Consider the following 20,666-nt stretch of genomic DNA (forward strand, 5'->3'; position numbering starts at 1 on the left):
CATCAGTCAGCTGGCACAGACATTCTAGATTAAAGGATGAGAGGTGACAGCTAAGAAGCAGGCTAGGGAAAGCAGATCCTAGGATCTGAAGAAGAAATAAAGCAGAAAGGTGGGGGCTGAGGGCTAGGGAAGACATAACCTGGAATCCCCAAAGTTAAAATGAAAGTTGCTCAGTCGTGTCCGACTCTTTGTGACCCCATGGACTGTATCAGTTCAGTTCAGTTTAGTTGCTCAGTCATGTCTGACTCTTTGCGACCCCATGAACTGCAGTACGCCAGGCCTCCCTGTCCATCACCAACTGCTGGAGTCTACCCAAACCCATGTCCATTGAGTCGGTGATGCCATCCAACCATCTCATCCTCTGTCGTCCCCTTCTCCCCCTGTCGTCAATATTTCCCAGCATCAGGGTCTTCTCAAATAAGTCAGCTCTTCACATCAGGTGGCCAAAGTATTGGAGTTTCTGCTTCAACATCAGTCCTTCCAATGAACACCTAGGACTGATCTCCTTTAGGATGGACTGGTTGGATCTCCTTGCAGTCCAAGAGACTCTCAAGAGTCTTCTCCAACACCACAGTTCAAAAGCATCAATTCTTCTGCGCTCAGCTTTCTTTATAGTCCAACTCTCACATCCATACATGACTACTGGTAAAACCATAGCCTTGACTAGATGGACCTTTGCTGACAAAGTAATGTCTCTGCTTTTTAATATGCTGTCTAGGTTGGTCATAACTTAATTCTCCAGGCCAGAATACTGGAGTGGGTATCCTTTCCCTTCTCCAGGGGATCTTCCCAACCCAGGGATTGAACTCAGGTCTCCCGCATTGCAGGCAGATTCTTTACTAGCTGAGCCACCAGGGAAGCCCAAGAATACTGGAGTGGGTAGCTCATCCCTTCTCCAGGAGATCTTCCTGACCCAGGAATCGAACTAGGGTCTCCTGCATTGCAGGCACATACTTTACCAACTGAGCTATCAGGGAAGCCCTAAAGTTACTCTGTTTTTAAAGGTATTTTATTTGTTTATTTTTGGCTGCTCTGGGTCTTCATTGTCGCACGGCTTTCTCTAGTTGTGGCAAGCAGAGTCTACTCTCCAGTTGCTGTGCACAGGCTTCTCATCGCGATGGCGTCTCTTGTGGTGGGACACGAGCTCTAGGTGTGCGTGGGCCTCAGTAGTTCTGGTGTGTAGGCTTAGTTGCTCCATGCCATGTGAGGTCTCCCGGGACCAGGGACTGAACCCATATCCCTTGTATAGGCAGGTGGATTCCCAGCCACTGGACCACCAGTCCCCCAAATTACTCTTGATGAATAGGCATTGGCAGGAAGTCCCAGAACATTTTCTGACCCTTCAACACAGTAGAGAGTGAATGTCTACTGGGGAACAGCAGTTAAAGGGCTAAGGGTATGGCATTATTAGTGTCTGATTCAAGAGCTCTGAGAAGCAGAGGTGTCCGGGACTTCTGATGGGTGGAGGTGAAGCCGGGGAAGCCCAGAGAGAACTTATTTGACTCTTTCAGAATTTTGACCATTCTAGCGGGGAAACTGGGAAGTGCAAAAGGGGCTGTGCAGAGAAGGGCAGGCGTGATAACAAGGAATTCCATCCTAAAAACACTAGATGAGGGAAATGACAGTAGTGATGCCAGCATTTTGCAAGAGGATGGAATTCGGTATCCTCCTTAAGTGTCATTTTTTATTAAGATGTCAAGATTCCAGGTAAGTGTCATTTAAATAATTTGTTGAAAAAATACTGTATGCAGATCACTGATCAGTTACAAGTGACTACCCTGTCTTCTGCTTCTGCCGAATTAGTGTCGTGACAACACAGACAAGTCATGAAACTGACTTCAGAGTTAGTGCTTTTAGAAATGACGGGTGACCTCGGCTATCTCGGTGAGTACTTTCACCAACATTGCTCATGAAAATAAAGTAGTACTGGTAGAATTTTTGCACTTACAGTCCCTGTTCTCCCTTTTTGTGGGCAGAGGGAAGGATGGGGATGACATTTCCAATAAGGGAGCCTTTTCCTGTCGCTTTTCTTCACGCATCGTTGACCTCAATAGAAGTCTTAGGAAAGAGACAAGGAGCATATCTCTGAGTCACTCACTGAAATCCCAGAAGCCTCTCTAGAGACACATCTTGAATCGACGTTCTGGATCAGTTTGTACAGTGCTCTGCAGGCTGACTCTCTCAGGGGCTTCAAGTCACCAAAAGTTACCAGTAAGTTGGTTTTAAAAAGGAGACTGACGAACCTGGGGACCTTATGGGGAGGGCTGGTTCCACCTTCCCAGGAGGGCTTTGGTGCCGCCCCCGCCAGGCCAGTAGGAGGCGCGCGCGCCCCCTGGGGCTTGGAGGGGACGCGGGCCCGGCGCCCGAGTCCCCGCGTGCGCGTGATCGGCGGCGGGGCCGCGCACGCCAGAGCTGAGGAACGGGGCGGGGGGCAACGTGAGGGCCATTTCCGGGCGGGGCGGGGAGGGGCGGGGCCGCCGGCGGCCGGATCTTTAATCTCGGCGGCAGCCGGTGACTCGGTTTCGCTGTGAAGAGAGGCAAGGCTGGCTACAGAGTGTTGGGAGGGAAGGAGCGCGGGAGCTGGCTCCCGGCTGAGAAGGTTTACTGGGCCGCCGCAGACCCTGAAGAAGAAGACGGGTCCGCGCTGGGGAGGAGGGCTTTGGTTTGAGTTTGGAGAGTCGGGACTGAATGGGAGGCGGGTCCTGGCCGGGGCGGAGGAGGAGTGTCGGGACGGCGGGGGGTCCTGATGCGGAGAGGGTGAGGACTGCTGGAAGGGCCGGGCCGGACCGAGGGGCCAGCACCTCGGGGCGGGCTCGGGTTCGGGCTGAGGGTAGGGGCGCAGGCCACCCGAGGTCTTGAGTTGAATGCCAGGTTCGCGCCAGGGCCGAGACGGAGCGGGATATGAAACTCCACTCGCGGGCGCGGTAGGAGTGATCTCGCGGTGGGCAGGTTTGCCGATCCTTCCCCGGCGAGGAAAGGGTTGTGTGGAGGGAGGGATGAAGTCTAGAACGAGGCCAGCTTGTTTCTGAAGAGCTGCCAGTGGAGGCTGGACCCTGGGGCTGGGCTGCCTGGAGCGGCCGCTGGTCCGCCGGGTTAGTTTGAAGTGGGCGGGGCTCCGGGCCTCGAGGCCTCGGTCGGCTGCCGGCTGGGCGTTTCCCTAGTATCTACCTGGAAGGGAATTGCTTTTGTAGGGGGTATGGCTCTGGTGGCGTTTGGTCAGCGGTGGGAGGGAAGCAGAGTGCCAGCAGGATTCTTAATTCGCTGGGTCGGGGTGCTGGGCTTTAGTGTGAAAGCGAAGAGTGAAAGCTGAGCTCTCCAAGGAGGGAACAGAACCATTTCTGTACAGCTCTGGCGAATATAGGCGGGCCAACGGGACAGTTTGTAGCGTTAGAAGTAAACAAACCTGGTTCCCTTTTGCAGAGGGGAGACACTGAAAGGACGTCTGGGAGAGGAAAATGCTCAGTGCAGACCTAATGTCGTTGGTGAGTCCTTTTCCAAGTATCTTTCTTGTTGTAAGGCACTTGTCCAGTATGTTTTATTTTTAGTCCAAAGAATGAGTGTGTAGATTTCATCTCTGATGCTTGCCTTTGATAGCTGAGAGTTTCTGCCTCCTTTTATTTTGGATTTAATGATTAGATGGGTAGTGACTGAAATAAGTGTATGAATATATATATTTATTTAATGATTATGAAGAATTTTTGCAAAATTCCTGCAGTTGATTTTCTCTCCTTTCGTATACTACCAGAACCGTTTTAAAACGTCAATGAAATTTTGTCTGGATCTGCCATATATTAGTTTATAAGTGTTAGTTTCCCAGACTAGAGTTATTCCCTGGAAGGCAGATATCTTGTCTTATTTGTTTAGAGGTGATAAACACCTGTCATGGTGCTCTGTATATAATAAGTTGCTAATTGCTGAGTTGAGCTAGTTTGAATTTACTTTCTTCTGTTGTGGTGAGGAGTTGGCCTGTTTTGGTAGAGGCTTTTTTTTTCCCCTCTTCTCTTGAGATCTTTCTGTGCTGTTGTTTTTTTTTTTTTTTTTTTCCAGTGAGCAGGGAAAATAGAATTGCCAAATGAGCGTTTAACAAAATGACGTTTTATTCTTGCGACATTTGTAGGTTCCATAGAAGTTCTTTATTGATTTTTATTTTTTTCATAAAGGGTCTTAGTGAGAGAATTGTGAGGAACCCATGATTTTCAAATAGCAATGTGTTTAGTTTTTAATAAGTTACGTCTTTGAATCTGATGTCTCTTTGTACAAAGAGACATTGATTTGAAAACATTTCCTTTCCTTCTCTCGATGTCACTATCCCAGAGAGTTGATAGCTGTCACTGGGAAGTTGGCAAAAACTAGTAGTGAGTTTTTTTTTTTTTTTTTTTTTAATATCCACGGCTGATGTCCTGTAGTGTCAAAATCTCTAAGGTCTGCAGGAGAAGTTGAGAGATCAACCAAGTTGTGACTAGTTCTGGTTTGCGGTGGGGAGCAAGGATGAGTTTGGAGACATAGACAGGTACTTGATTTATCCAAGATTCAGATGAAGGGTTCACCTAAATTAGTATTTTTTTTTTTGCCTCAAATTTCATACATTGTCAGTAGATAATATGGAGAAGGAAATGGCAACCCACTCCAGTATTCTTGCCTGGAGAATCCCAGTGACAGAGGAGCCTGGTGGGCTGCCGTCTATGGGGTTGCACAGAGTCAGACACGACTGAAGCGACTTAGCAGCAGCAGCAGTAGATAATAAATTGTGTTCTGTAATATTAAATTCTTATTACAAGAGCAGTTATGTTAGAAGAATTGGAAGCTATTAATAAAAGGAAGCAGCCCCCAATAATTCTGCTATTCAGAAATAGCCACTATTAGCAGCTTGCAGAATGATCTGCAATAATTGGCAATTTCTTTCTCTTTTATAAATCAGTATGTATATGTAAATTAAATTCCTATATGTTAGTAAGATATAACTCCATACCCAGAGATGTGTGTATTACTTCCTGGGCCTGTGGGCTCCCTTTAGTAGTCTGAGCAGTGAGTGCTTTCATTTACAATATTAACTTTGGAATCAGTTTTGTTTTGAAGTATTTCTCTAGCTATCGCTACTGCTTTTCACTTCCTTATTTGAAAATCTAGCTCTTTATGGGTGTTGCTTTGCTCATTGGTGTAAAGAATTAAATCATATAAATAACAGCTGGCCTGTGAGAATCATCCCTCTCTGAAGACACTGTACATGTTGCTTGAGGTGCCCTTGAGGGAAAAATTGTCCTTCTTTCTTTGACTGTACTGTGCTAAATGGTAAAGAACCAGTGACCAGGGCTGGGTTTTTAATGAGGATGCTATAAACATTTGGTCAAGATTTGAGTTCAAGAGTGTTTCTCTGTACTTGCTTTGTATCGTGTGATGCATTACACATGTTCTTGGCCCTCTAACTGGAAAGAAGGGACTCTAGTTAATAGAAGATAACCTCAGCATAGGGCAGCATATGGTAGAATTACAGAATTAGAAACAATCTTGCAAGTTATATGATGCAATTTCTTACTTTTATTGTACATGCATCCTTTTTAGAGTATCTCTGCTAAATGAATATCAAGTCATCCATCTTTTCTCCTTGGGGAATCAGATAGGCATTAGCTAAGATACAATAAGAGATGGATTCAGGAGTAATAATGTAAGTCTGATAGCTAACATTTATTAAGCACATATTATGCATTAGGTGCAGAAATAGATACTCTACATACTCATTTAATTTTCCTAAAATTCCTTGAAAAATATGCTGGCATTCTTTTTTTATAGATGAAAAACCAGACTTAGCATATCATAGCAATGAGGTGGTGGAGCTTTATTTTAACCACAGTTAGTCTGTCTTTAAAACCCTCTTTCTTGTCTACTTTGTGAAGCCACCTCTAAGTTGTCTTCACGAAAGGTAAAGAAGTTACTGAACTTTGTGGCTGTTGAGAGCAGGTTTGTGTGGAGCAGGAGTGAAATAGTTCTGCCCTCCAAGGGGGCACTTTGGAAGAGTGGGGGAGGGTGCTTTTGGCTTCTGATCTAGTCTTGTCTGAACATACATGTTTTATTATACAGATCTTCATGTTTGTTTTCTCTTCCGTTGCAGTTGGGGCATTATATTGAAATTTTTAAAAGTTACGTCTATAGGTTTAATGTTATATTCTTTGAATTTCATTTCATAATGAAGGGCATTATGAAGTATTAGTTATAGAAAAGGGCATTGGGTCTGATAGGGTTGAATACCACTGTGTGGAGGGCAGAAAAACTCGAAGGTGAACTGGAGTCCATGTGTAACAAGCCTAGGGTTCCCAAGGAGGACTCCTGGGCTGTCAGCCCTCAGTGCTTTCCTGCCCTTGATTTTGTCCACATTTGATTAAGGTGGTATGCCTGCCTTTTTTCCATTTGCTCATTTATGCCATGGACTGTAATACTTTCCACTTATGTCTCAGAGAGAATAAAATGAGTGAGTGGATTCATTCATCTGAGAATTGCAATGCTTTCAGAGGGAATTCAAGTCTGGAAATCTTTTAGCAATCTTTCTCCACTTTAGCAACCATTCTTTTTATCCATATTCTCCTCCTTCCTAGTGCTCAGGGGCTAGATCACTTTGAGAGTTGCAAAATACTCCTAGATTTTAAGGAAAAGATACTTTGTAACGCTAAGTCTAGGTTTTAGACTTGTCTAAAGGGAGGGTGCAGTGTTACTGTATGGACTGTGGTAGCGCTGGGTGGGGTTTGAGTGATAGTTGTTTATCTAGGGTTGAGGTTCTCAACCAGGAGCAATTTTTGCTCCCCTCCCTGCCACAGCCCCAGGACATTTGGCAATGTCTAGAGACATTTTTTTTCGGAGAAGGCAATGGCGCCCCACTCCAGTACTCTTGCCTGGAGAGTCCCATGGACGGAGGAGCCTGGTGGGCTGCGGTGCATGGGGTTGCTGAGAGTCGGACATGACTGAGTGACTTCACTTTCACTTTTCACCTTCATGCATTGGAGAAGGAAATGGCAACCCACTCCAGTGTTCTTGCCTGGAGAATCCCAAGGACGGGGGAGCCTGGTGGGCTGCTGTCTATGGGGTCGCACAGAGTCGGACAGGACTGAAGTGACGCAGCAGCAGCAGCAGCAGAGACATTTTTAAGGGCTTCCCTGGTGGCTCAGTGGTTAAGAATCCACCTGCAATGCAGGAGTTGCAGGTTTGATCCTTGGGTCAGGAATATGTCCTGGAGTAGGAAATGGCAACCTGTTCAGTATTCTTGCCTAGAGAATCCCATGGGCAGAGGGGCCTGGAGGGCTACAGTCCATAGGGTTGCAAAGAGTCGGACACGACTAAGGTGAGTGAGCATAAGCACAGTGATAGTTGGGTTATTTTGCCTGTGGATCAAGCTCTACTACTTTGGAATATACATTGGAAAGCATAATTTTTTGAAGCATGGTAAAATTCCTAAGAAATGCTGTCTTTTACTACATTTCTGCAGCACAGTTTTCTTGATTTGGAAGCAGTAAACCTGTCTCAGTTTTGTTTTTCAGGTTCAAAAATCAAATCTTTCCAGATCTTAGAGCTTTATCTTTGACCCTTGCCTCCTTTTCAGGGATGCTTTCTTAATGACTCTCTAATGGAGTTAAGCAATAAACTGAAAGATGGACTAAAAGCTCATTTCTGTTATTTGAATCTGATGTCTTATTTGTAGGCTTGTCTAGAAGAGAGGGAGGACAGGCAGGACATTTGAAATTTTGTTGACAGTTTGAGTGGCCGTTGTAGGATGAGCACTGGTTTTGACGTTGTTCTAATTCTGTAAATAAAGCAAAATATATTAACAAGTATAATAATTTCTCCAGTTTTTGGTGTGAAGGAAAGGGAAGTTATAAATAGATAATCCCCAAATCCTAGTCTTTGGCTTGACTCTGCAGTCTCTGTGTAAGGAATTTTTAGTAACAGATACCTTCCTAATTAGGTTTTGCACAATCCAGTATTACATGCAGTTTGTTCACATTGGTGGCAGAAATGGGAATCAGCTTGGTATTGAGACTTTTCCATAGGGAACTGATCTGCAGTGAATTGGTCCACATGTGGAAACACACAGAATGCAATTACTGAGAGAAAAGCCATGTTAAGGGGTAAGGGGAGAGAAAGGAGCCATTCACCGGGGAAGATGGAACAGTGCAGGCTGAAAATAATTTGTTGGGTCTGTCAGTTATCTCCTGGCGCACTCCAACAGTTTGAGTGCCCAGAGTTAGGGAACACCAGCAGGGTTGGTGTTAAGAGCGATTAGCTCTCTTAGGCCTGAAAGGGCAAGAGAGGGACTTGAAAGAGAGGGTAAGCTGTGGGAATGGAGCCACTTCCAAACAGTGGCCTAGCAGGAGGGGATCCAGGGAAATAAACACCTCAGATGTTCTGCTGGAGGTTTTCATTGTCAAACCCAACTGGTAGCCAGAGGACATGGGGACCTGGGTGATTGAATTGAGAGGACAGCCCCATGAGGCACGTAATGGAGTTGGGGAAGGTTGGGTAGAGGATCAGGATACCCAGTATGCTGAAATCAAGGTCAAGTTAGTTTGGGGTTTTTTTCCCTTAATTTATTTTTGGCTGTGCGGGGTCTTCGTTGCTCTAGATGCGGCAACCAGGGGCTAACTCTCTGGTTGTGATGCTCGAGCTTCTCATTGCAGTGGCTTCTCTTGTCATGGAACAGGGACTCTAGGGCATGTGGTGTGCAGGCTTAGTTGCTCTTGGCATGTGGGGTCCTCCCAGATCTGGGATCAAACCCGTGTCTCCTGCATTGGCAAGTGGATTCTTTATCACTGAGCCGCCAGGGAAACCCTCAGGTTAGTTTTGAAAGATATGGTGAGAAGACAGTGTTTGAGCAGAGTCTTGAAGAACGCAGGTCAGGGAACATTATACAAAAGAAATGTTCTCATTTATAACAGAAGCATAGATTCAGAAGCATAGTTGCCACAACTTCAGAGCTAGTTTGTTTCCATAGTAGCCTTAGAATCTTAATTGCCAGAGGGCCTTTAGAAGTCCTTCACTGCCACTTACCTTGCTGTGTGGGAAGCCCTCCTAGGATGCCTGGCCAGGAGTGGGTGCAGAAGACCTTCTTGGGAAGTCCTTTCCATTGTCGGACAGCTTTAATTGTTAGAAAGCTTTTTATTTGTCCAAATCACAGAATGTATCAGGATTAGGTTTGGCTGAATATAAGAGAAAAATCTAAAGTATCAGAGATTTTTAAGATAGAAGTAAATTTTTCTAAAGTAAGAGAAATCCAGAGTAGACAGTTGATGACTGATAACCATCATTCCTAATTCTTGGAGGAAGTTCCACTGCTCAGAGTGCATCCCTTCGTGGTCAGACAGCTGCTTGGAGCTTGAGCTGTCAGGGTTGCGTTTCATTTGGCAGGAAGAGGAAGGGGAAGGAGAAGAGCTTGCCTGCATTCTTAATTTATTATACAAGCAAACCTGTATAAAGCATGTGAAAGTATTAGTCACTCAGTCGTGTTCGACTCTTTGTGACCCCGTGGACTGTGGCTCTCTAGGCTCCTCTTTCCATGGGATTCTCCTGGCAAGAACACTGGTGTGGGTTGCCATCTCTACCTCCAGGGGAATCTTCCTGATCTAGGAATCAAACCTGGATCCTCCTGCATTGCAGGCAGATTCTTTACCGTCTGAGCCATCAGGGAAGCCCCAATAAAGCATTTATCCTCATTTTAAAGAATAGTAATAAAGGAAACAATCATGTATCTACCACCTGGGTTAGGAAATAGAATATCTACCCCCAACCCCATGTTCCCCACCCTGGTAACATCTCCTTCCCTTTCCTCTAGGGATGCTACTCTACTATCCTGATTTTGCACAATAGTTATTCCCTTGCTGTTTAAGAAAAAAAATTGTGTTACCACCTATTTGTGCATCCCTAATTTTAGTTTTATTTTTCAACTTGCTACAAATGGATTTATATGTATTTTTTTAACCATTAAAAAAATGGAAGTTTAGTTAATGTACAGTGTTGTGTTTGTTTCTGGTGTACAGCAAAGTGATTCAGTTACATATATATACATTTTTATATAGAGAGAGATTGGAGAAGGAAATGGCAACCCACTCCAGCGTTCTTGCCTGGAGAATCCCAGGGACGGGGGAGCCTGGTGGGCTGCCATCTATGGGGTCGCACAGTCAGGCACGACTGAAGCGACTTAGCAGCAGCAGCATATATAGAGAGAGATATGCATATCCATTTATATTTCAGATTCTTGTCAATTATCGGCTATTACAAGATACTGAATATATTTCCTTGTGCTACACAGTAGGTCTTGGTTGTTTATTTATATACAGTAGTGTGTATATGTTAATCCCAAACTTCTCATTTATCCTTCCTGTCCCCACTATCCCCTTTGGTACCCATTAGTTTGTTTTCTATGTCTGTGCGTCTTATTTCTGTCCTGTAGATAAGCTCATTTGAATCATTTTTTAGACTCCACTTATAAGTGATATTGTACGGTATTTGTCTTGGCCTTACTTCATTTGATACAGAGATCTCTAGGCCCCTCCATGGTGCTGCCCCTGGTAGTGCTGCGTTCTTTCTTACGGCTGAGCAGTGTTCCATTATGCGTATGCACCACGTTTTCTTTAGTCATCTGTTCGTGGATGTTTAGGTTGCTTCCATGCTTTGGCTGTTGTAAATAGCGCTGTGATGAACACGGAGGTGAATGTATCTTTTTGAATTAGAATTTTCTCCAGATATATGTCCAGGAGTGTGATTGCAGGATCACATAACTATATTTTTAGTTTTCTAAGACACCTCCCTAGTATTCTCCATAGTGGATGCACCAATTTACATTCCCACCAACAGTGTACGAGGGTTCCCTTTTCTCTACGCTCTCTCCAGCATTTATTATTTGTAGACTTTTTAATGTTAACCATTCTGACTGTTATATACCTCATTGTAATTTTGATTTGCGTTTTTCTAATAATTAGACATATTGAACATCTTTTTGTGTGCCTGTTGGCCATCTGTTTATGGTTGATTCATTTTTATTGTTGTATAGTATTTCATTATAGCATAATCAATATATGATTACCACAGTTTATTTATCATACCACTGAAGATAGATATTTGGACTGTTTCCAATCTGGGACTTTTTTGAAGATTACTGTTACGAACATTCTTATATATGTGTTTTTTGGAAAAATGTCTATTTAGATCTTCTGCCCATTTTTTGATTGAGTGGTTTGGTTTTTTTTTATATTTAAGCTGCATGAGCTGTTTGTGTATTTTGGAAACTAATCCCTCATTGAGTAGCGTCATTTACAAATATTTTCTTCCAGTCCATAGGTTATCTTTTTGTTTTATGGTTTCTTTTGCTGTGCAAAAGCTTTTAAGTTTAATTAGGTCCCATTTGTTTGTTTTTCTATCTGTTTATCTAGGGGACAGGTCCAGAAAAATAATGCTGCAATTTATGTCAAAAAGTGTTCTGCCTATGTTTTCCTCTAAGAGTTTTATAGTATCTGGTCTTACATTTAGGTTTTTAATCCATTTAGTGTTTATTTTCATGTATGGTGTTAGGGAGTTTTCTAATTTCATTCTTTTACATGTTGCTGTCCTGTTTTCCCACCACCACTTATTGAAGAGACTGTCTTTTCTTCCTTGTGTATTCTTGTCTCCTTTGTCGTAGATTAATTGGCCATAAGTGTGTGGGTTTATCTCTGGGCTTTTTATTGTGTTCCATTGATCTATATTTCTCTCTTTGTGCCAGCACCGTACTGTTTTGATTACTGTGGCTTTGTAGTATAGTCTGAAGTCAGGGAGTGTGATTCTCCCAGTTCTTCTTTCTCAAGAATGTTTTGGCTGTTGGGGGTCTTTTATGTTTCCACACAAGCTAAAATTTTTTTGTTCTAGTTCTGTGAAAAATACCACTGATAATTTGATAAGGGATTGCATTGAACAATTTATATGTGTTTTTGATGGTTTTCCTATATTAGTACTTGTGAGATTCATCCATGTTGTTGCATGTAGTTCATAGTTTAGTTCATTCGTTTTCATTGTTGTATAGCATTTCATTATGGCATAAATCAGTGCATGATTATCACAATTTATTTGCCATACCACTGAAGATAGATATTTGGAATTTCCTTTTTGAAAATTACTGTTACACACATTCTTGTATCTGACAGATGATCACAAGTGTTAAAAGAGTTTTTCTGGGATTTATTCCTAGTAGTGGAATTGGTGGATTCTAGAGTATATAGCCTTAACTTCCCTAGATAATGCCAAACTTTTCCAAAGAGGTTGATACAGTTTATAACTCCTAGCAACATTATATGCAAGTTCTTGTTTCTACAGAGCTTGACAAACTTGATATTTAAAAGTTTTAAATTTATTTACCAGTCCAGTAGGGTTGAAATCTAATTGCTTTCCTTGCGCATTGCTTTCCTTGCGCATTTCCCTGATTACTAATGATGTTGTGTCCTTTAAATGTTTATTGACTATTTGGATTTCCTGTTTTGTGGATACCTCTTTGAATCTTATACCTTGTTATTTATCTGTTTCCTCTTGTAGTTCTGTTAGATTTTGTTGTACATAATTTGATGTTTTCTTACTAGGTACATATAGATTTAAAATTGTTACATCTTACCTAGTAAGCTACGATTTTTATCTAACAATGCTTTTTGACTTAATATAACATAGCTACATGAGCTTTTTGTTACGAAGTAGGCAAACTATAAATTTTTGGTGAATGAATGACTTACCTTGTAGAGGCAGAAACTTCAGAGCACTCCACCAAGTCTGTTCTCCTGGCACAGTTATTTATGTGTCCTGTTATCCTATGAAGTGAACAAAGCACTTAAAAAGGCAATAGAGTTTTCTTTTTGAGAGGTACAACTTGTATACAGTAAAGGGCTCCAGTCTTAATTTTATGGGCATATGGATACATGTCCTCACTGCCCAGATCAAGATGTGAGGAGTGTCCAGCCTCCCAGCAAGCTCCTTGTTTCCCTCCCACTTGATGCCTGCCAAAGGTGGTCACTCTTCTCACGATAAGTGGTTTTGAAGATTTTTCAACTTTGTGTAAATGGAAACATACATTATCTTTCATGAATGTCTTTTTCCCTCCAATGTTGATTGTATCTGTGAATTTCATCCATGGTCCTATGTAGGAAGATTTTTAAAAATTATTGCTGTTCAGTTTTACAGTGTATGAAATACTATAATTTATTCATCCTATAATTGACGAACATTTATGTCTCCATTTTTTGGCTGTTATCAGTGACATTGCAGCATTTTTGAATGTATCCTTTAGTAACCATAAATACAGTTGTTGGGTCATGAGGTATACTGCCAAACAGGTTTCTAAAGTGGTGGTACCAGTTGCTACTCCTATGTTTTCTTAATATGTAACTATTGGATTTAGCTTTGGGCAAAAAGTCTTCACTTTTTGTTACCTGCATACTAGACAGTGGAGAGAGCTTTGAGAACTTTCCTGAAGTTATGCAGGTACTTTGAAAATGTGATTACACCCTTTCTTTTCTCTGCAGTCTTATCTAGTCTATAAATATTAATAAACATTTGATGGGAAAAACAAGCAAACTTGGTCTTTTTTGAATATTAAAAGTTTAGATTTGTAAAACACCATTTGTAGCAGTTAATTCCAAGGCTGAAATCACAGTCCTTTGGAACTCTTTGAAACCTAAGTAGGAGTTGTGGAATATTTATACTTCATGCTCGGTAGTGAGAAGACCTGTCTCTTTGGAGACTTTTACCGAGAGGCATTTGAATTCAGTCCTTTGAATTGCATTTTGGCTGATGAGTCTAAAAAGGAATGCATTGATCCTATCTTAAGTTCTCGTCTTAATGGTGCTGAGTCTTTGAGAAAGCTGAGGCAAATCGATATTTGTTTCAAATTTTAATGGGACGGAATTGAGGACAAATATGAGAATGCCTCTGTGGCCCTGTTCATGGTTGAGTTGTATCACAGCCACGATGAAAGAAAGCCAAGGATTACATTACCCAGCCCTTTTTTTTTGATAAGGTTTCAGACGTTGTCCCACAAATCATGACTGCAGCAGTCAACAGCAGTCTATCTGGAGGACTGAAATCAGGTTTATGATCTGCACACATAATTATTAATAGGTAACTGGTTTAATCTGGTTTTCTTGGAATCAAAGGGGACACTTGGCAACCTTCTGATTGAATTCAATTGATGAAGGCAATAAGATGACTTAACATCTGTCTTACAAAACCAAGGAGCAGCTTACTATTTACCTGCATTTAACATCATCTGTAAGAAAATACAGCATAGGCATGGGAATCAAACTATGTAAAGCCTCTTAAAGCTCTGCCTCTATGGCTTTGCTTGGAACCTTGCAAAGGTCACTTTTCCCTGCTGCTTATGAAAAGGAAAGGAAAATGTTTATCACCAGAGAATTCACTCATCAGATACTTAGTTAAGTGTGTATTATCTGAAGCTGTTTGCTCATTACCTTACAGCATTTAAGATTCACAGCAACCCTTGAATTATTATTTTTCTTGTGAATTTTTTTGTTGAATTATAACAATGGCATCTGTTTTTGCAGATGAGGAAAATCCAGTTGCATAGAGGTTCAGTAACTACCAAAAGTCACACAGCTTCTAAGTTAGAGCTAAAATTAGAGTAGAAGCCTTTGAACACTATCCAGACTTTCTAGGATACAACAGTGGCCTATGAAACACTATTAACACAACTCTCAGAGTCCACAGGAGTCGTGATGAGGTTTAAGTTCAGGACAGTACTCAAAGGTGGGTGTCCTTTTCAGATATCCTGGATAGTGGCTGGAGTATGTGTTCATAAAAAAACACAAAAGATGTTTTTAAAGTTTCATCATTTTAGCAGTTAGTATTTCTGTTTATGAACTCTCAAAATGATACCTTTAAACAGTAGTGACCCTTTTTGTCTAGTTTATACATAATTACTCTACAGATTTCTTCATTGTTTTTAGACACTTAACGGATCCTTTCATTTGGAGCCCAAAGCTTTAATCTCTGTTTTTGGAATTGCAAAGCTTCTGCTATCTTTGGTCATATGGAAACTTTTTTTCAGAAAGACTTTTTTTTTTAAGTCTGTGAATACAAACAATTTAGGTGGTTGGTCTTAGCTGAGAGAACATTTGGTGAACGTAAATGGAATTGCTGAGTCATAATGTTTTTTTTTTCTTTTAAAGTATACAATCCAGTGGTTTTTAGTGTATTCACAGAGTTTGTGAAACCATCACCACAATTTTCGAACATTTTCAAAAGAAACCCCTTACTCTTTAGTAGTAACTTCCGCCTAGTCTCCTAGTTTTGAACAAATACCAGACTACTTTTTGTTGATAAATTTTCTTGTTCAGAATGTTTCTTATAAATAGAATTATATACTATGTGGTGTTTTATAATTGGCTTTTTTCACTTAGCATGATGTTTTCAAGATTCATCCATGTTGTAGCTTGGATCAGAATGTCATTCCTTTTTATTTATAGGTGTGAGGCTTTTCCTGAAGAATTTTAAGTAATGGATATATTCAGTGTTTCTATTTTGTTCTCACCTGTAGGAAACATAGGCATCTTGGGTTTGCTTTATACAATAGGATAGTTTGTCGTTATTAGAGGAGTTATTAACCTGAGGAATATGACCCCAGGGATTGGCCTTTAGGATGCCCTGAATCCTTTGTAATTATTTGTGAGATTTTATATTCCTAAGCATTTTTGATGGGGGAGCATAGGAGACTGAGAACATTTAGCTTTTGTTAAAAGATAATTTCCCCCAGAAGGTAAAGTTGCGACACTCATACAGGTATGAAATGAATACACACTTTTATCCTGCTTACAGTGTTCAAAAGAGAAGTCCAGCGAACCAATACATTTGTAGTTCAGGAGTATTAAAATGAATATGCAAATAGAGTCAAAACAGTTTCTTCCATAGTGGAGAAGGGAGGTCATTGAACCTTTGCTGGTCATGTATATATGCAGATATAGAGGAGTCTGCATTACTATCTTATCTACAGCTTGTACACGTCTGACTCTTTGTAACTGTATGGACTGTAGCCCACCAGGCTCCTCTGTCCTTGGGATTCTCCAGGCAAGGATACTGGAGTGGGTTGCCATGCCCTCCTCCAAGGGATCTTCCCGACCCAGGGATCAAACCTGTGTCTCTTTACCAGTGAGCCACCTGCAAAGCCCAAACCTGTAAAACAACTTACATATAATCAGAACCCAATAATTCAGAGGGTGTCCTTGACAGTATATACTTTTTCATTGGAAGCACACATTTTCTCCTACACTTTGAACAGATTATCCAAAAAGTCTGAAAGTCTTCCAAGTATTCATTTTAAATTTAAAGTCTTCAGTTTTAAAAAGTAGCTCCTTCATGACTAGATTTTGAAAGCAGACATTCTAAAAGTGTTTGTATCAGTTGAGGATCAGTCAGAGACCCAGGGATAAATCTCTAGTAATTTTTTTGAACAGTGTTACTTGTTAGAAAGTTCCAGAGAACTAGCGCTTGCGGTTTACTTAGGTCACACTTTTGGGCATGTGTTCAGTATTTCTCATCTCTAATAGCTGCGTGACTGTTATTGAAGGGAGGGGATTTCTGTAACTAGTTATAATTTGGAAAGTATAGCTGTCTTAACTCTTGACAAAGGTAGGTAGATAATCCTATTAGTAAAAGAAGTACGGGAAGGGAGAAACCTAGATGACTGACTTCTTCCCCAGCTGCTCAGGGAAGTCAAGAATTCTCCTTTTTGTGTGAAGAATGTGGGATTATTCCCACTCAGTTCAGTTCAGTCACTCAGTCGTGTCCGACTCTTTGCGACCCCATAAACCGCAGCACACCAGGCCTCCCTGTCCATCACCAACTCCCGGAGTCCACCAAAACCCATGTCCATTGAGTCGGTGATGCCATCCAGCCATCTCATCCTCTGTCGTCCCCTTCTCCTGTTCCTACTAGACCTTGCTTATTATCCGAGGGGTCCTTTCTGGTCTTAAGAGGATGATGAGCTTCTTTTGCACTTTGACAGGTAACTTTGTGTACATGTGCAGAGTAAGTCATTTAGCTACTGACTGTCAGAGACTCTGGGAGTTCATTGCAGATTTGGCAAGATTATGTGCTCAAATTTGTGGAGTGCTTTCCCTCGACATCTGCCCTACTTCCCTCAGCCTGAGGTCATATTTACCAAGAAAACGCTGGTGGCTCAGTGGTAAAGAATCTGCTTGCCAATACAAAAGACATGGGAGATGCCAATTCGATCCCTGGGTCAGGAAGATCCTCTGGAGAAGGAAATGGCAACCTGCTCCAGTGTTCTTGCCTGGAAAATCCCATGGACAGAGGAGAGTGAAGGACTACAGTCCGTGAGATTGAAAAGAGTTGGACACGACTGAGGGACTGAGCATGCAGTGTATCCCTCAGTCTGTACCTTTTGCTTGTTGAACTTAGTTTTGTGTATTTCAGTATTCTCTGCTAGGTTGAAGCTCCCCATAATGTCTTTTTTGATGTATTTTAGAAGAGCGGTGCTCAGAGTTAACAGTTGACAGAATCAGCATCTGTTTTCACTGGATGCCTGCTCCTGACCTAAATTAATAAAAAGTTTTCAATGACCATTTGGTAGTCTTTGGGGCTGCCAGCTTTTAGGAACTTGAATTTTCTGTGAATGCACTCTTAACAACTGTGTTACATTGCATGGCTGTCTCCTCTCAGAGGCCAAGATTGTGTTCCAGTGATGGTTGAGGTGCTTTGCCCAAATAATCTAGTGTTAAGTGTAGAGCAGTCAGTCTTGTCAGGCCTGTGAACTAGTACTGAGAATGTATATCTGACTGTTGAGGCCTGACTGGAAGGGAAAGTGTGGACAGTTAAGCGTTTTGAGACGAACTTCTCAGATACTGGATCGTTTGACTTACATAGCGGAATTTTGGGGGAAGTATATGGTTTGCTTTTTACCTCCTAAGAAATGATGACTCATTCCCTTCAAACGTTTCTGTATCACACAGTTACCCTTGGTTGGTTGGAATAGCTGTTTGGTTTATTGCTCAATTTCTTTAATGACTCAAGGGAGTTTTCCCTTTGGGCTTGTGATCTATTTTTGCTGATAAACTTTAATGCCTTTTGAGGCTCTAAAGACAATAGTGTTTTCTTACCTGTTTACTTTATACTTTGAAGTTTTGCAGAATGTAATCTGAAGGAGAATCAGATTCAGTTAATTTTTTTCCTCCTATTTTTAGAGTAGAAGTAAAGTAAGAATAAGCTCTTAACTCTTTGGCTTTCTTCTCTATTTTAATTTCACGCCCTTATTGCAGTCTCAGTCATTAGAGTATGATTTGCTTTTAAGACATTAAGACAGTGGGTGGACTGGGTAAAACAGGTTTTTCTTTTCCTCAACAGCCCATTCCTGCTTTAAAGCTCTGACTTCGGGCTCTTGTGGAAAGACTGTTTAGTGTTGAGTTGTGCGCTTTTACTAGAGGATTTTGGGCTACAGTCCATGGGGTTGCCAAGAGTCGGACACAACTGAGCGACTAAGCACAGTAATATATTAACTCAATTGCGGAGTATTTCTTTTATCAAAGTAGGGGATGAGGAGAGAAGGGGCCATGTTATGGTGTAGAGAAAGGGTTCCTAACCAAGTGAGGATGTCACTGTCACTGGGGGACATTTTCCAAAATATGTATTTCTGGGCTCCACTCTGTCCGTACAGTCCTGCAGGGTGGATTGTTCTGAGAAAAGCTCCTTGGGTGATTTTGGTGCCTTCTACTGGTTAGAAGTAATAATAACCATCCTTTCCCTGTAATGGAAAGGATGGTTATTATTAAGGAAAGAAGCATCATCCCTTGTGGGTCTGGAAATACCTTCTTTGAGTGATAGTAATTTTTAGAATGCTTCTTCTGGTGTAAGTTGTTAATTAAGAAATTTAATGGGGAAAAAATATCACTGCATAATTAGGAAGTTGATTAGGTGCAGTACTGTTTCTCAAAGAAGTTTTTTGGAGGGGAGAGGGGGAAAGAAGATGTGGACGGTGCCATTATGCAAAGTTTGCTTACAGAGTCATGTTCTCTTGAAAGGATTCAGGGACTGAAAATGGTTAATATCATTGGGGAGATCTGTAGGTCCGTGCTGATAGGAAAGTAATTTGTGATGCAAGAATTCTGAGTTTCCTGGACTGAGATGGACTCTGTCACATCATAGTCCTGGCCTCGTGAAAATGTTAAGAAAATAAACCCTAAGTATAAAAAGCACTGAGATTGTGTTGAGTGGAACCTTCGTGTTAATTCCTGTGCTGTTACACAATCACGTTCTGAATTTAAGGAAGCCAGGAGGGAAATCACTCTAAGACACTGGTTTTAAACCTGAAGGTCATGATCCATTTAGAGGGATGTAGAATCAATCAGTGGGCCAAACCTTTAAAAAGAAGGAAGAAATAGAAAAGAAATGTAAGTCTGTCACTAGTAATAAAGTATAAAGTATTTTGGAAATTTTTGTTTTGTTTTTATATCTTCTGTTGCTATATATGCGAGTTTGTGTTGTAAAATACATTTCTGTGGAACTGCATTGGGAAAGTTTGAAACTCAGTCTAAAAAGCAACAGGCCCTAAATTTACTAGCTTTGCAGACTGCTATTGTCATGGTCACGAAAGTGTCTTGCACCCTTGAAATGACACGGGGGGTGAAAAAGCTCAGTATTAGAATGCTACCAAGCTCCCAGACACTCCAGCAGTTGCCTTTTGTTTAATAATGCTTAGGATTATTGAATAAACCTTTAGATTGGAAATGGGATAAAGAGAAAGAGGAAGTCTGGTTACTTTTATCATTATTTGATAGCTTCTTAAAGTGCTTAATGTTTGAATCTTCACACTAAAGTTGATCTTTTTTCCTTTAATATTATACTTTTAAAAGATTTATGGTATTCTTTACTATTTTATATACATTCATTGGGCAGAGTGTTTTGTTTTTTTCCTCTACAAGAGTACATTTTCAGTTTTCTAACAAAGTATGAAGAAGAGAATGCTTTTTTGGTGCAAGTTTCACCAATACCAAGAAGATCCTTGCTTAATAGATCACACCCACACCCACCCCACAGACACATACACACAGACACTATTTAGTGAATATTCTGTGTCCCTTCTAGATACAGAAATAGAGGCACAGACAGGTGAAGTAATTTGCCTGGAGTTGTACAATAAGCTAGTGGCCTTCATAGATGACCGTAGCTCTTCTATTTCCAGAGACACAGTGTAGAGATTAAGTTGGAATAAATAGAAGCCTCTGTAGTTGTGTGTTACCATATATCCAAGGTATATTCTACCCAGAGCATACAGTATAGAAAGAAAATTCTGGGAATGGCGCTGGATTGTAATGTGTTTAGTACTCCTCTGCCTGTGCCACTGAGAATGAGGGCTGGAAAGAGTACTGGGTACTGTCGGGAGGCTTGGGTTCCTAGTCTCTGCTTTAACGCAAGCCCATCCGGATGAGCTTAGGCACCCCGTTCCACATCAGGGCCTCTATAAAATGAAAACGTGGGTTTGGTCTCTAAAGCTCTCTTCAGCATTTAGATTGCATGCTTCCCCAGGGCTGGCTTATTGCCTCAGAATCCAGCCTAGGGTTGGTGGTGTTTGCAAGGCCCCGAGGAATTGCGGCCTCCCGTTTGCTATCCAGGGAGAAAGCAAACATTACCCCACAGCCCTGTCA

General features: G+C 41.5%; 1 protein-coding gene across 6 annotated transcripts in view; it reads left to right on the forward strand.

Moving 5' to 3' along the window:
- Nucleotides 1-2,452: 2,452 nt before the first annotated feature.
- Nucleotides 2,453-20,666, forward strand: part of SGPL1 (sphingosine-1-phosphate lyase 1) — a 54,022-nt gene continuing 35,808 nt past the window's right edge. For 3 of the 6 annotated variants that reach the window (XM_055535128.1, XM_055535091.1, XM_055535125.1), the window contains exons 1-2: nucleotides 2,507-2,637; nucleotides 3,421-3,482. Coding sequence is in view for 5 of the 6 variants with exons in the window: in XM_055535091.1 (XP_055391066.1) it covers nucleotides 3,456-3,482 (27 nt within the window). In the remaining variant the exon portion in view is untranslated. Of the gene's footprint in view, nucleotides 2,638-2,798; nucleotides 2,950-3,420; nucleotides 3,483-20,666 lie in introns of those variants that run through there. The other 3 variants (XM_055535100.1, XM_055535117.1, XM_055535109.1) reach the window with 3 other exon arrangements.

The sequence above is a fragment of the Bubalus kerabau genome, chromosome 1, assembly GCF_029407905.1.
Source record: "Bubalus kerabau isolate K-KA32 ecotype Philippines breed swamp buffalo chromosome 1, PCC_UOA_SB_1v2, whole genome shotgun sequence".
NCBI lineage: Eukaryota > Metazoa > Chordata > Mammalia > Artiodactyla > Bovidae > Bubalus > Bubalus kerabau.